This window comes from Solanum dulcamara, chromosome 9 (assembly GCF_947179165.1).
Source record: "Solanum dulcamara chromosome 9, daSolDulc1.2, whole genome shotgun sequence".
NCBI lineage: Eukaryota > Viridiplantae > Streptophyta > Magnoliopsida > Solanales > Solanaceae > Solanum > Solanum dulcamara.
The window spans coordinates 64,486,471-64,501,399 of record NC_077245.1 but is presented as its reverse complement, the minus strand read 5'-3'; the positions used below and the strand labels follow the sequence as shown (position 1 = coordinate 64,501,399).

At 35.1% G+C, this 14,929-nt stretch overlaps 2 protein-coding genes across 3 annotated transcripts; both read right to left on the bottom strand.

The window, feature by feature from the left end:
* Nucleotides 1-626: 626 nt before the first annotated feature.
* Nucleotides 627-6,290, bottom strand: LOC129903176 (uncharacterized). The gene is made up of 6 exons (XM_055978678.1): nucleotides 6,083-6,290; nucleotides 4,193-4,246; nucleotides 4,034-4,106; nucleotides 3,223-3,263; nucleotides 1,052-1,111; nucleotides 627-909 (listed from the first exon to the last, which is right to left on the bottom strand). Exons 1-6 carry the CDS (start codon nucleotides 6,272-6,274, stop codon nucleotides 859-861), a joined length of 471 nt encoding a protein of 156 aa, XP_055834653.1. The 5' UTR covers nucleotides 6,275-6,290; the 3' UTR covers nucleotides 627-858.
* Nucleotides 6,291-8,070: 1,780 nt separating this feature from the next.
* On the bottom strand, nucleotides 8,071-14,246 carry LOC129902652 (hydroxymethylglutaryl-CoA lyase, mitochondrial-like). Of its 2 annotated transcripts, none has more exons than XM_055978000.1 (9): nucleotides 13,994-14,246; nucleotides 12,309-12,495; nucleotides 11,338-11,536; nucleotides 11,036-11,215; nucleotides 10,734-10,814; nucleotides 10,476-10,639; nucleotides 9,938-10,074; nucleotides 9,620-9,735; nucleotides 8,071-8,539 (listed from the first exon to the last, which is right to left on the bottom strand). In XM_055978000.1, the coding sequence occupies exons 2-9, from the start codon at nucleotides 12,473-12,475 to the stop codon at nucleotides 8,291-8,293; spliced, it is 1,293 nt and encodes a 430-aa protein (XP_055833975.1). In that variant the 5' UTR covers nucleotides 12,476-12,495; nucleotides 13,994-14,246; the 3' UTR covers nucleotides 8,071-8,290. The 2 variants fall into 2 exon arrangements, with proteins under 2 accessions (XP_055833975.1, XP_055833976.1); XM_055978001.1 differs by having other exon boundaries at nucleotides 12,309-12,492.
* Nucleotides 14,247-14,929: the final 683 nt, after the last annotated feature.

Genomic DNA, 14,929 nt, shown 5'->3' with positions numbered 1-14,929 from the left:
CAAAGCCGAGTTAGGACAACTAAGAATATTTATTTTGTTTTTCTTAATACAGTAATATTTTCTCCATTTTAATTTATTTGTCCTATTTGAATTTAATACGGAGTTTTAAAAAAAAATTGAATTCTGTGATTTTAAATTAAACATATATCAAATATATACCAAAATGTACTTTAATTTTGTGGTATTAAACATGTCGGGTGAAAATTTAAAATTAGAGAGTTACTAAAAAAAGAAAATGATATTCTTTCTGAATTAGACTAAAAGAAAAAGTATGACAAATAAATTAAAACGGAGGAAGTAATTTCTTTCCAATCTATTGATTTCTATGACTGATTGGAGGTTTATGTCAAGTGTATTATTAAAATTCTAATATTCCAATTGTAGAAGGCTCCACTTAAAAAGATACTGCTGATACATCAAGATTTTGTGGCACTGACATTGCCAGTTGCCACAATGAAGACCTGACTGACCCTTTGTTTCACACTGCTATTCACTCTTGTATTTTATTTAAGGAAAACTTACCAAAATGTACAATATGACAAAAATATACGCAATCTATACACTACGTATATTATATGCATAAAGTAACACAAAATGAACAATGAACCTGTGCCATGCAGTGATACTTCTGAAGTATTTTCAATGTCATGCATGACATCTGTGCTTGTTCATTCACCCTTCTTTAGTCATTAGACAAAACAAAGTTTAAAAAGTATTTTATAGAGTAACATCATTTCACTAAGAAAAACAAAAAGATATAACTCAATGTATGTAATAATACATCAACATATCACACAAACAACTATATCCAGAACATGAAGTGACTAGAAGTAACAACAGTTGGGAGAAAAAAAATCTTCATGACCTCAGCAAGCTCCGAGCAGCTTCCAAACTCAGTTCTTCGTCCACCTGAAAGTTGTAAAGTTTTCCAGCGTCAAGTTTACAGCATAAGTTTTAGGTAATGGGCTTAACACGAAATAGAAAAACACACTTTAACCAAATCCAAAGACAAAGAAAGCAGGAAATTTTCTGCTGGATTTAGTGTACTTACAAGTTTCCAGTAAACTTGTCGAAAATTCTTGCAAAATTCTTCCGCTTCTGCTGGATTCATCTGTGTAAAAATCCAGACCAAACCTTTGTTAGTCACAGATGAGTCCAGTCTTGTAATAGCATGAGATATTGTCAGTTGTCAGTGAAGCAGGATGAAAAATGGTCGACGAAACTATGGGGGATCAAGGTTTAATTTACAGCAGCGGCAAAAATATTGATTTCTTCCATTTGCCTAAGCTTGGTGGATAGAGTTTTCCAATACCTGTGCTGGTGGGAGGTAAGAGACTAGCAGGTATACACACAAGCTAACTCAGACACCACCATCACAAAAAAACTATTATACCAGGATTAAATATTGCACACAAACCATCTAATGAAGTTCCATTCAGAACATGCTCAATCATCTCGCTGGGGTTAGAATTTTTGAAAAGATGATCTGTTTGAATAATCTTACTCAGTAAGATATGAAAGAAACAAAAAAGCATCCAATGCTTGGAATCACTTTTAAATTATCCGTGAACCAAAGAAGAGAAATCCAACATTCTCCCCCCTCTGTGAGAACCTTAACCAAGGAGCACTCTAATCACCAGCGTATACCATTTTTCTTATGAGATATCACTGACTTAACAAGGGGGATACTTGCTTGGTCATTTAGCAGCAATATTCATAGCTGTTCTGATCTAATCCCCCTACCAAAACATACTTTTAAATGGATCTTGGGCCTAACTCAACCCCAAAAGCTAGCTCAAAGGGAGGAGGAGTCCTATGAAGAGTCCAAATTCTCCTCATCCCACGGATGTGGGACTCAACACCCCACCTCACGTCCACGGCTAGACATTTGGAGCATGAACAATATAAGATGGGGCCCCAACGTTGGTAAATCATAAATTGGTGTGGGTCTGGCTTTTATACCATGTTAAATGGATCTTGAGCCTAAGTCAACTCCAAAAGCTAGCTCAAAGAGGAGGATTGCCCATAAAAAGTCAAAATTATCCTTATCCCATCGATGTGGGACTCAACAATGTAAGAGTCCCACATAGAATATGGAATGGGTAATTGTCTCCTTATATTGTCTTGGAAAATCCTCCCTCAAATGGGTTGAGTTAGGCCCACGATCCATTCCTTTATATGATATTAGAGTCAAATTCATTTCAATTCTTTGTTCACCAAGAGCCCCATATTATATTGTCCACGCTCCAAATAACGAGGTCTGGGCGTGATGGGGAGTGTAAGAATCCCACATCGGATATGGAATGGGTAATTGGTCTCCTTATATGATCTTGGAAAATCCTCTCCTCACGAGTAGCTTTTGGGGTTGACGTATGCCCAAAATCCATTTCTTTACACGTAATATGACTTTGACTTAATCCTGGCGTAGTTTTAGCTATAATGTTTCGGCACATTGACAACTCATGCCTGCTTTTTGTTAAACTTGCATTAGTCTTCACCAAGTAACCACTCAAATTCCCTTCTAATCTGAAGGTATTGATTTAGGAGTTTGTATAGTTATCCTCTTTGATCATGAGGAAAAATTACCATTTATCACAAACTTTTGTTGATATTTCAGAAGGTAAAATCATTAAGACCAGCCAACTGAGAGAATTATGTTATATGAGGTATAGTTTTCTTACAAGTATCATTATTATTACTCCCCTACTATCTTATTCTTTGATTTTATCATCACATGTTGTTTGCTTTACTTCAGTTAGCATATTATTTGTTGTTGTTACTGTTCATTTCTCATTTTTTATGGCTTCTTCACTATTGTATTTCCTTTCCAAACCTACTCTATTATGCTTTACTTGAGCCGAGGGTATTCTTGAAACAACCTCTATACCTTCATGAGGTAGGGATAAATTCTGTGTACACCCCTCCCACCCCCTCAGACGCCACTTGTGGTATTACACTGGGTATGTTGATGTATATGCATAAGGAAACACTAAAAGGAGAGAACTCACACCGTCTGCTCGAGCAATTATATGAAGGACCAACAAGTTCAAAACGATAAGACTTGTTAATAGCCCTTCGCTGTATATACAGGCATGTATTCAAACCAAAGCACATTTGAATCTACTAGGTTTGGATGGACAATATCTGATAACACAGCATTGGGAAATTGTTCATGATGACTCTATGCAAAAATTACATATAAATGATCATAACAGGAGATACCTTTTTCTCCGCAGTTGCTTTTAGTTTGGCCCAAAATGCTTCTGTAACATGAAAGTGATTCAGTAACTGAGATCTTTCCAAAGTGGTGTAAGAGATACAGATCGAGTAATCTCAATAGCCCAAAAACTTAATTTCCATTGATTGTTTTAAAATGGGAATTCATAAATAATTTCAATCTCTGATAAGAATAGAATAAATGGGTTTTGAATTTTACTTTTCATAAGTAAAAGTTTAGATATGGAAACTTAAATTTACTGACAAGATGATTAGCTACTGAAACTATTAGAATAGGAATAGGAACAATACAGGTATATACAATCCACTTAGAATAGGAACAAGAATAAGAATAGTATATAGAATCCTACTTGGAAAAAGATCATAATGTAGTGTCCTAGTTGGAAAAGGAGTCTAATGTAGTGTCAATAAATAGGGTCTCAATGTAATAGGGTAGATACACAATTCAATAATATTTTTCTCATATATTTCTCGCAGAAACTTTAGGGGAGAATGTAAGACTGATATGCAGGATAAGAAAGTCGGAATCAAGACCCTAGATTTAATGCTAGATATTAAATGATGTATCAATCTGAAAATATACACACTTCAGAAATGAAGGGCACCCATTACAAACTAATAGAATAGGCTGTACTGTTACCAATTTCAAAAAAATAAATAATACAGTTGTTTGTTTAGTTTTTATGATCTAACGACAGCAGTATTTTCATGCAGGTTGAATAATTCTAAGGTCATTGTAAACAACAGTTTTTGGTCATTTTCCAGAAAAAGAATAACTGATAACGTCAAAACATACCACCATGGCCCATTGCTCGAGTATTGGACTCTACTACACCTCCCTTATTCTGACCATCTTGCAATTGCTTCACCTGATACAGATTTGGAGTAAGAAGAGATAATCAAGATCTGGAAACAAAGCTTCAGATAACTACATGATGAAAAGTTTCTGCCGTACCTCCTCTTTCTGCTTGGACTGGGAAGTTGATTGACTTGACGCATCCAAATCAAGCTGATGGGAGACGAATAAAATGCAAAGGAGAATCGGGAGGTAAGATTATATATAAGAAATAATGCACTGGGAAACTGAAGAAGAAAAGAACCATCAGAAATTAAATGACTAGCACTAGATGAGATCAATATGACGGGGATAAGCATAACAGAGATGTGGATATACTTGTCTAGAATTCACACTTTTACATCCCATATATTTGGAGTCTCATATGTGCGCAACCATTTCTATTTTCCCACTAGATAGGTTATACATGCTGAGGAGTTGATAATTCTACCACTTCCACTTCTTCCGCATTTTCATCCCAAGAAAGAGGTAAATGGCACAAGACATCAGCCTTTAATTCCCAATCACTCTCTCCCATTTTCGGACCCTAATTAAAAGACAGAGGTATTCTAGTTCATAGAAGCATGTAAAAACATATGATCAAGATGGCAAGCCATGGAAATCAGCCAAGAGAATTCTTCTGTATTGTCTTGCATAACTGTTGAAATCCTCAATTATATCACTGAGGAGATATTCCTTTCCAAAGAAAATAGAAGACCAATAACTAATAAGCCTTGCGCCCAAGGGTGTGGCCTGGTGATCAATGAAGTGGTAGAGAACCCTCAGTTCTCAGGTTCAAAACTCAGTGGAGACAAAAACACTAGGTGATTCTTCCCATCTGTCCTAGCCTTGATGGACAGAGTTACCTGATACCTGTTGTTGTTGGTGGTGGGAGGTGACAGGTATCCGGTGGAATTAGTCGAAGTGCGTGAAAGCTGGCCCAGACACCACGGTTATTAAAAAAAATAACTACTAAGCCTTCAGGGATGATATAGAGTGGATTTCTGTTGGCATCCGAAAAGTTAATGAGTATTAAACTGTACATTATGGACAGAAAGAATCAAAACGAGGAGAATTGCTATTTATTGTTGTAACATCAATTAAAAGTGATTATAACCATATTACAGTATAAAAGCAATAGATGGATCATGCATATAAAGACAATGTTAGCCTATTAACTCTTTCGCGCTTCAAGGAGAAAAATAACAATTAAGATAATGGCTTCAAGAGCTCCTTTGAACTCCACCATTGGGTTACTCAAACTTCACAGGCCATTGAGTTCTATGTTACTCGGAACATCCAAAAATATTGCCGTGCCCATGTTGGATCCTCAAAAACGCACTACATTTGAAGGATACGGGCATCCAGCACGGACATGTCGGCCCTTTAGAAGGGTCCGAGCTACATAGATTGAGTTGCTAGTACCTCCAGGCCTATGTCTAAAAATTCAGCAAACGATTTGGGTCCAAGATTCCATAAGTAGGATAACCAAACAACGACAACCTTAGCACACTAATTTTCTATAGCAGAAAATCTAAACTCCAAATTTCAAGAAAACTATATCATAAATATGTCTCCTAGAGTACTAGAAAAATACTAAAGAAGAGCTAAAACAAGTAGTTGTCCAACAGCAACTTGAATCAAGTCAACCTATAATAACCCACTTGAGGACTGGTTTAAAATAAAATGGTAAACAACAATTATACATCAGCACAAAACTCAGTTCTGGGTATCCAGATTTCCAAAGATTGATTAGACTAAACTTATTTTCTTCTACTTACAAGGATTCTAAATATAGCTACTTTACACCAGAAATGAAGACACAGAATACAATCAAGCTCACCCTAAAAACCCAAAAAAAAAGAGAATTTAATCAAGTGGGTATTAAGTGAAGGAGATAGTAAATCAAAACCCATTTTTCAATTTTCAATTTTCAAGAATGTATTCTGTATTAAAGATTGGATTTTTATAGAGAACAAAGATAGGAAAAAAGGAGAGAGGTTTGTTTACGTAATAATCTGGAGAGCGAACGGCTGGGAAGAGCTCAAGAAGACGTCGAAATTCTTGCTCGTCCATATTTCTGATCTCTCTCTCTCCCCCCCTTTTTTTCTTCTCTTTACTGCTGCCTGCTGGACTGAGGAGAAGTGGGTTAAATTTGCTTCCAATCAGGGGAAGCCAAAATAAAGGAGGAGAATGGATCATTCGGTGGAGTGTTTACTCTTACGTGATTAACTAAAGAGGTCTTAGATTTAAGTTTTTTTTTTTGGTATAGAATTGTCTTTATTAGAAAGTGTTTTATTTTTTAATGTAGGATTTTTCGGCACAAATTTGAATTTAGTTAGATTTTAATGTAGATATCAAACAAAATGAGAAACAAAAAAAGGGGGGGGGGGGGAGGAGAAGGCCCTACACATTAATAGGGATTACGGGTGGGCATGGTTGGGTAAATATCGAATAATATCGAAATTGAAATTTTAACATCGTGATTTGAATATTTTAATATACGATATATATTTTTAAAATATTTAGTATTTGATATGGTATTTGGTATTCGTAGAAAAATATCAAGACATAAAAATATCATATCTAAATATAATTACATATAAACTTCATATATGTGTAACTATATAATACTACCAAATATAAAATAGTAAATAATTATTTAGATTTTGAAACTTTAATTATTCTATCTTGCTTTAATTATTTATTTTTTGAGGTGATTGATTAACAAAAAGAATTGTTTGTACTTTGTTTTTTTTAATATTTTTACATGTCTAAGGTATTAATATGATATAATTAAAACGTTTCTTGAAAAATCAAATTCATAATTTTTTAACTATATGAATATGTAAGTTGAAGTTGATTAAATTATGGTCACCGATTTACTGTACCGCAAAATATTAAAACAAAATTTTAAAATATCAAATCATGCTGAATTAATTTGATATAATAATGATATAATATTTTTAAAACCAGTAAATCGAAATCGAATATTTCATCCTAAATACTATAGTGAGATCTCAAGTTTAGATCTGATTTGAAAAAAAAAAAAATAACTAGACTTTAGCATAATAAGTCAGTGCACAGTTATAGAAAAAATTCTGTGGTTAGTTTTAATTTTGTAGGCTCGGTAGTCAAAAAGGCTATTTTTTTTTCTCCAAAATGCATAAAAGCCATTCAATGTTGGACTTAATCAAAAGGGACATTTCGCTGAGAGGCGAGCGATGATGTTTTTTTTTTAAGAATTGTTTGTCGCTTCACCATCAGCCAAATTATTATTTTTCTTTGCTTTTTAAAAAAAATAATCATTTTTTGTCGCAAAATTCTTCTTTCTTTCTTTGTCGCTCCACTGGGAATTGTGGTTATCATAGATTTGTAGCTAATATTGGTCCCCAAGAATCGAATCCGGATGGCCTAATTTGTGATTCTCAGCAAAATCCCATGAGCAATATTGGTGTTGGATGTGAAGTTGTAGCTCCTATGAAACATTAACATGAAGCTTAGAGCAGCAACAACAGATGAATTACCAATGCCAAAAACAACAGTGTCACAATTAACAGTTTATTGCACCTGTGAAACAAGAAATTACTCAGCAGAATAGTGATTATTCTTTGGCTTCACCACATGAATTATCAAACTCAAGCTCAACAAAATCACAATTCAACATACTTTACTTCAACAATGGATAACTTTGGCAGATATAGTCGTTTGAACCAGACGAAAATGGATGGTGGATTTGGTACGGATAGTAATAACTCAAAACAAGGCGCTGATGGTGCAACGAGCTCGACCCAGAAGGCAAACCCCTTGCTTTCGCTGGCAAGGGGCTTCGAACTTGAGACCTCCAACATGGAAGTCCCAAGCCCAAACCACTGGGCCACCCCAAAGGGTACAAGGAAGTGGTTGGTATTTCTTATTAATAGAAAAAGAACAATGACAATGGAAAGGAATAATGACAACACAAGTTGAACAAACATAAGGAAGAAGAATAAGGGAAGTATAAATCAATAATCATTTTGTATTAGATATATGCTGCAATGAGCAGCTTGATGTTGTCTAAATAATGGCATGTTCATTTTCACACAGTGTCGAATAGATTATTTTTGGTCATATTTTGATAAGTATGCATCTATAGAAGTGGCATCTCTTCTACTCTATATTCTGGTTTGTGCACTTCTGATGAGACCATTTGATCACATCTGGGAGTGGTTTCCCTTCCTATATCTTGGATGCATCTGCCATTACTCCACTCAAAGCAATAGCTGCTTTGGATCCGGATGGGTGGCCCAAATGCTTGCTGATGAACTCCCCGGCTAGCAGGAGTTTCTGTAGATCGACATTGGTTTTAATCCCTAGACCATTAAGCATATAGACAACATCTTCTGTTGAAACATTGCCAGAAGCTCCTTTGGCATATGGGCAGCCCCCAAGACCAGCAACTGAGGAGTCGATCGTGCTAATACCCATCTGTGCACAATACAACAAACAGTTATGCACTAAAAAACAGAAACTCCACGACAATAAGCAGTGTTGAAGACACAGGTAATGAGGGGTTCAATGGAATCCCGTTTGTTGAAAAATGATACTATGCAAATAGGGTAAAAACGATTTTGTGTATATATTCAAAAAATTTAATCCTCAACATAAGAGACGCTTTTAGTGTAATGGCGTGGTTCAAATTGTTCTAATCACAGGTTTGAGTCCCAGGAGTGGCGTTTATGCATCTTTTCGTATCTCCCTCGTAAGAATTCCTGGCTCCGCCACTGACAATAACTACCATTTCATGCTTTTGTTGAACATGCCAAAGCATTACCATACTCTATGATTCCAATTGGAAATTTATTGACAAGCACTCTAGGTGCATAATTCAAAATGCAGTGAGAAAAAATTGAAATATGGATGTGAAGTAAAGTGTTAGATTTCATGATCATTAGCAGTATTTGGTAAAGATGGAATGAAACTTTTGGACTGAAAAACAGAAGTTTATGGAAGAAAAAAGGACTATATCTTCATCCAGTTGTCAGAAAAATCTTCCCCATAGGATTCTGCAAATTCCTAGCTTTGTGCAGACGTGTGGAGCTTGTTCCGCTCTTATTTTGGTTAGGAGAGTTTAGGCTTCACTAGTGCCCTTCCATTTTTGTATTTCCCATCTCTAATTCACAGAATCTTGTGTAGGTTTGAGGAAAAACAAAACCAGTATGAGAGGTCATCGGGAAGGCACATTGAAATCACGAGGCGCTTAGCAATACTTTCTTAACTAGAGGCAATACTCGTAATCATGACAAACCGGAGGGAGTATAAAGTATAAACACTTTTTAACAACTTATACACCAACATTTTCTGGTTTCCCAATTCTCGAAACCTATCCTTCATGATTGTTTATAAAATTAACACCAGAAGTTCTGACGTCTAACTAGTGTTCAGCAGCTTAAAATTTAAATGCTTAATTAATATGACATGCAATTACTTGTAGATTCAAATATTTAAAAAGCTAGCATGAAAGAATTGTATATATGCTTCGACTAGATTTCCGATAGAAGAACTCACTTGGAGGGAAACTAAAATATTTGAAAGAGACTGTCCATAGGTATCATGAAAATGCACAGCAAGCTTTTCCACAGGAACCACAGCCATCACAGCTTCAAGCATAGGAACAACAGTTCCTGGAAAGAAAATAAAATAACATGGAACGGACGTCAAGTCACTTCACTGAGAAAATTCCTTTTTTTTAGCACTACAATACTTTAGCTTTGGACCCTAAGCATAGAAATATTTCGGTAACATAAATAGCATTTTCAATTGAATCTTAACCAAAGAACTAAGGCATTTTTCAGTTGTAAAGCAATACATGAATTAAAATATTACCTGGAGTAGCGATTCCTATTGTGTCTCCAAGGGAGATTTCAAAGCATCCCATGTCATGAAGTTCCTTTGCTACATATGCCACTTTTGATGGTGAAATTGCTCCTTCGACTGGGCACCCAATAGCACAGGATACATATCTGCCGAGCATTGAAAGGTCTGATTTAACTTTGTACCACATATGATGGTAAGGCATAAATGCTACATGCTACAACATCCAAGCTGCAGCGAACTTAACTAAGACTTCTCATTTTTTTCGCCTAAAGATATATTGAAGTCTTCATCATGTCATTATTAGACTAACCAAATCGAAGTTAGGGGACTGAGTCCATTTAGATGACTCGCTTCAAAATTAAGTTCAAAATAATTTCTAGAAGAAAATTATTCGATATTGCGGTGATAACAGAAAACAAAGAGCAATTCCTTCAATATAAAAATATGCCAACACAAAATGCATGTCCAATTTGCAGAACCTAGTTCAGTACTGAAGGAAAAATGGAACTAATTTAGCCTTGTGCTCGAGTATCAGATCTTTCATTACCCGCGAACTGGTATTGCCAGCTTTTTCGCAGCAGATGTAACAGCTCGATATCGTACAAGGCTCTCCTTAATACTGCAATTAATGTTTGACTTTGAGAAAGACTCTGAAGCTGATGCAAAGACTGCTACTTCTTTCGCCCCGGCTGCAACAGCTGCTTCAAAGCCCTAACAGAAATTCAAATAACACCAATATAATTATCAGAGGAAGAAAGTTGTAGTTCCTCAAGAGCAAGAAGGTTTCCCAACAAGTACTACATACTTTCATATTAGGTGTCAATACAGGCAATCTGGCACCTTCCAGATCCTTAACTGCTTCCATTACATCCTTGGCATCCGACAGCTCCAAAAAAAATAAACAGGAGAATCAGAAAAGAAAGGAAAAATTCAAAGAACTAACGCATAAAACAAAGTTATTGGATATTCTGATCACTATACACTTATTTCATAGATCATAGACTCAAAAGCAAGCTTAAACATAAAACACAAATTTTGTGATTGGAAGTGTCCCACTGCAACTGTATGCAAAGAAGTTTCCTTAAATATAAAAAGAGGAAGAAGTACCTGAGGCACCCATTTTGGAGAAACAAAACCCGTCACCTCAACCACAGGTAGCCCACAAGAGACAAGTTTTTCAATTAATCCAACCTTCACTGATGTTGGAACAGTTTTCTTCTCATTTTGTAATCCATCCCTTGCACCAACTTCCACTATCTTCACTTGATTTGGCATGCCATTGAACAACTGCTACCGATCAAAGAAACAACCAGTCAGAAATTGAAATGTTTAAGAAGAAGGATACAGGAATCTATGCAAGAAATAAAGACATTGAAAGAAGAGGGGCAAAAAGGACTTCAAACAATTACCTTGAACGTTTTACTCACAGTGCTTCTGTGGTTGCTGGAAGATTTAGGTTGACGATCTGTCAAACACTGTGAACGAGACACAGTTCCACATACTATATAATTCTTTCTAAGACTCTTTGATCTTCGACTTGAAATGACATTGCGGGATCCATTCCTTCTCCATTTGAAGTTCTCTCTCCCATATTCGTCATCATCTTCACTGAAGACAAATATGTTAGGATAGTCAAGCATGATTTACTCAAGAACATCCAAAGGCAAAAATACAAAATGTTCCGTATCTACACTGACATGTCAAGTGGCGAGAAACTTGCTGATAATTTAGATGACAGTGTCTTCAAGACTAGAAAGATGGGAATAATTTTAACAGTTATGGTCCTCCTTTGTCATGAAGAAGATAACGTTCTAGTTTCTAGTTGTAACAGCTCTGTCTAAACAATGGTCAAGACCTTGATAGACATTAGACAATTAATAATCCCAATAACAACAGCAACCACTATAATAGTAATACAAACAGATTTAGATTATGAATAGTTTTTTTCTTTTTAGTTTTCGCAAACACACTACCCCCTCCCCAGACCACACTTGTGGGATTACACTGGGTATGTTGTTGTTGTTGTTTTCGTTGTCCAATCATCAAGGAGATAGCTAAGTTTTTAGTATTTACTTTATGCTAATTAGTGATAAAACATATCAGTCTATCTGAAACTTTGTTACTGAAAAAAACAAATCAGTGGAAGGAGCAGGAACCTTGAAGTTCAAATAAAATAAGAATAATCAAGAGGAATACCTTGGTAAAAAAGGACTGGAAAGTAAGTAGTATAGGAAACATTTAAACCCGTGCAAACACACAAACAGTACAAGAAAACAGGAGCATCACTATTTGTCACTAAGTTGTGCATAATGTAATATTGGAAAGCACCACTGAAAACATGATATATACTAGCTGTAAGAGTAAAATTTTAAGTACTTACACACAGCTATTGGATGAGCTGCAAGTTCTCCCATCAGACCAGGAGTCCCCCATTGCCATATCTTCTCCTGTAGACCTGCAGGCACCAGATGAGAACCTCTCTAGCCAATCAATGTTGCTAAAAGTTGGTAACCTGTCCAGGTTAAGAGGCTCTTCCAAGCTTGACATTGTTGAAGGAGAGGAAACTACTGGAACCGGAAAACAAAACAAGGCATAAATTCATCAAGGGAATTTCTAGCTAGAATCAGATCAACAACAATTCAAGGGTTTGACCATCTCATACTGCTAAATAATATCAAACTCAAATACCGGCTGCTGGTGAGGGGAAAAAATCAGTTGTAAAAGAATCTGTGGGAAATCAGCATTGCTGTATAATCATCAGGATTGTTTGTTGTTTTGTCAAAGCACATAGACTTGAAGCAAGACGAAAGTAAGAGATTTTCCTTACAACCACTCATTATCTTAATCCAGATTTTTAAATTAATGCAAAATGAAACAGCAAGTGAAAGTAAGAGAGAACATCCAATCAAGAAAAGCAATATGGATAGTGATCCTAAATATGGTTTAAAGAAATCCACAAGAAATTTGATCAATTAATAGACCAGATTTCCTGTGTAAGATCATATTTTGCGCGGATTCCCGTTTGCAATTAAGGATTTGTTATGTGACATACAAATCAATTAATCAGATAATTAGCAAAAAACAAAAACCTATCAGAAAACAGTAACGGAAATAGGATTCTCCCAAAAGATGTATTATCAGGGCCTCCAAGCATTCCTTCAATGTCGTGTCCCATTGAATGCCTAGCAATCAAGTTCTATTGCATAAGCATTCCTCAATTCTTAGACTAAACCCATTCCGTATACTTTTAGACAAAAATAAGCACATAAAGAGGATATTCACAAACATCTGACATTAATCAATTCATCCCTCAAATTGTGTAATGCAGAACTATCATGACATGCACTACTCCCTAGATTTTGTTAAAGGAAACCATACAACAAAGGTTGATTTACTATTATTGCCAGTAAAGCTTCCATATATGGTTTCGGTACAACCCATGTACTGTTTTGTGATATAATACAAAGTTACCTATTTCAAAAAAAAAATAATCTCTCACTCCCTAAAATGCAATGTACCATTTACTCCCCCCCCCCCCCCCAAATTACAAGAACTCTGTAAGCAGGAACCACACAAACTGTATATGATTTTCTGTCTCTTCTACAAGACTGGAGTTTCAATTGACAGAACTTGAGCTAGCTATGCACCATGGCTCATTATTATTTATCACCAATTGTAACAAATAGGGATTTCACTCCACATGAACTATGCACCCTTTAACATCAGAGTCACAACTTCCTTCCAAAAAAGTCAAATTTCACAACATTCTTCCAAAAAATTACTCAATTATGACATCAAGATCACAATTTTCTTCTATAAAAAGATTTTTCCTACTTGGTCCTTCCCATAACACATCAAGATCACAACTTTCTTCCAATATGGACAAATTCTTACTTAGTGCTTTCCAGAAAATTAACAAGATTCAAACTTTCACATGTATTCTTCTTAAACCTTAGCTCAATCTCAAATTTCAACTACCCAAAACAACCAATTTCCAGTCTTTAATCCTTTTTCCACAAGAAACAAAGATGGGTTTAGCAGAAAAACAAAAAAACAAAGACTCACCTGAAATCAAGAAAAGGGACAATAGAAGAATCAAAAGCTCTAACTTTTCTGGGGTTTTCCTCAGCTAATCTTTCCTCTTCTGTTTGGGGGGTTTTTCTTAAAATACAGAAGTAGAGAAAGAGAAGGAAAAAGGGTAACCCCACAAAGGAAACGTGATGGAGATTTCTTCGTTCTCTTTCTGTGTTTGGTAATCAGTAGCTAATTTATATGGTGTGTGTATAAAGTTAAAGACTTTGAGAAACTTGTCTTGTTTTACTATTTTTTTCTTGTGTTGTGAATGAATCTGCCAACAAATTGGAGGGAGATGGGTAGGTGGGGTAGGGTGGGGTGGGGTATATTAAGACAAGCGCGGTAGGTAGTTATACGTAGGTAGTGGTCAAATTCTTCGCACGAACATTTATTGGCTTTAAATCCCATTCCCACTTCAAAAATTACAGTTATCAGTAGGTCCTCAAAAATTACAATTATTTCCCACTTCAAAAAATATGTATTGTTCATATCTTCATCCACTGGATACAAAGAATCTAAGATAGCACGAGCTCAATATGTTATTTTATTTATCTCAATTTATGTAATATATATATATAAAATTTAAAGAGTCATTTAGTTTTTATATGATTTTAAATATTTTAAATTGTCTATTATTATAGTTTATAGTACTTTTTATGTAATTTTTAAATAATATGTTTTACTATTTATGTCCCAACTTATGTGCTACAAATAGAATTTCAAGAGTCAATCAATTTTTTTATATGTTTTTCAAATATTTCAAGTTATCAATTATTATAATTTATAATATATTTTATATTATTTTCAATTAATATATGTTACACACTCTATCTCCAATTTAATTTAGAGAGTGCATGGAATTTTTATATAAATATTTTAAATTGCTAATTATTATGATTTATAGTATTTAAATATGTGTGTAATTTT

What these genes read in the sequence shown, in the direction of transcription:
- LOC129903176 (XM_055978678.1), bottom strand. Translation starts at nt 6,274, where the DNA reads ATGATCCATTCTCCTCCTTTATTTTGGCTTCCCCTGATTGGAAGCAAA. An exon ending in AGTCCAAGCAGAAAGAGGAG is followed by an intron (nt 4,107 to 4,192) that starts GTACGGCAGAAA and finishes AATCTGTATCAG; the next exon opens with GTGAAGCAATTGCAAGATGG. An exon ending in TCGAGCAATGGGCCATGGTG is followed by an intron (nt 3,264 to 4,033) that starts GTATGTTTTGAC and finishes TTCATGTTACAG; the next exon opens with AAGCATTTTGGGCCAAACTA.
- LOC129902652 (XM_055978000.1), bottom strand. Translation starts at nt 12,475, where the DNA reads ATGTCAAGCTTGGAAGAGCCTCTTAACCTGGACAGGTTACCAACTTTT. An exon ending in AGCTCATCCAATAGCTGTGT is followed by an intron (nt 11,537 to 12,308) that starts GTAAGTACTTAA and finishes ATTTGTCTTCAG; the next exon opens with TGAAGATGATGACGAATATG. An exon ending in CTGGCAATACCAGTTCGCGG is followed by an intron (nt 10,075 to 10,475) that starts GTAATGAAAGAT and finishes AATGCTCGGCAG; the next exon opens with ATATGTATCCTGTGCTATTG.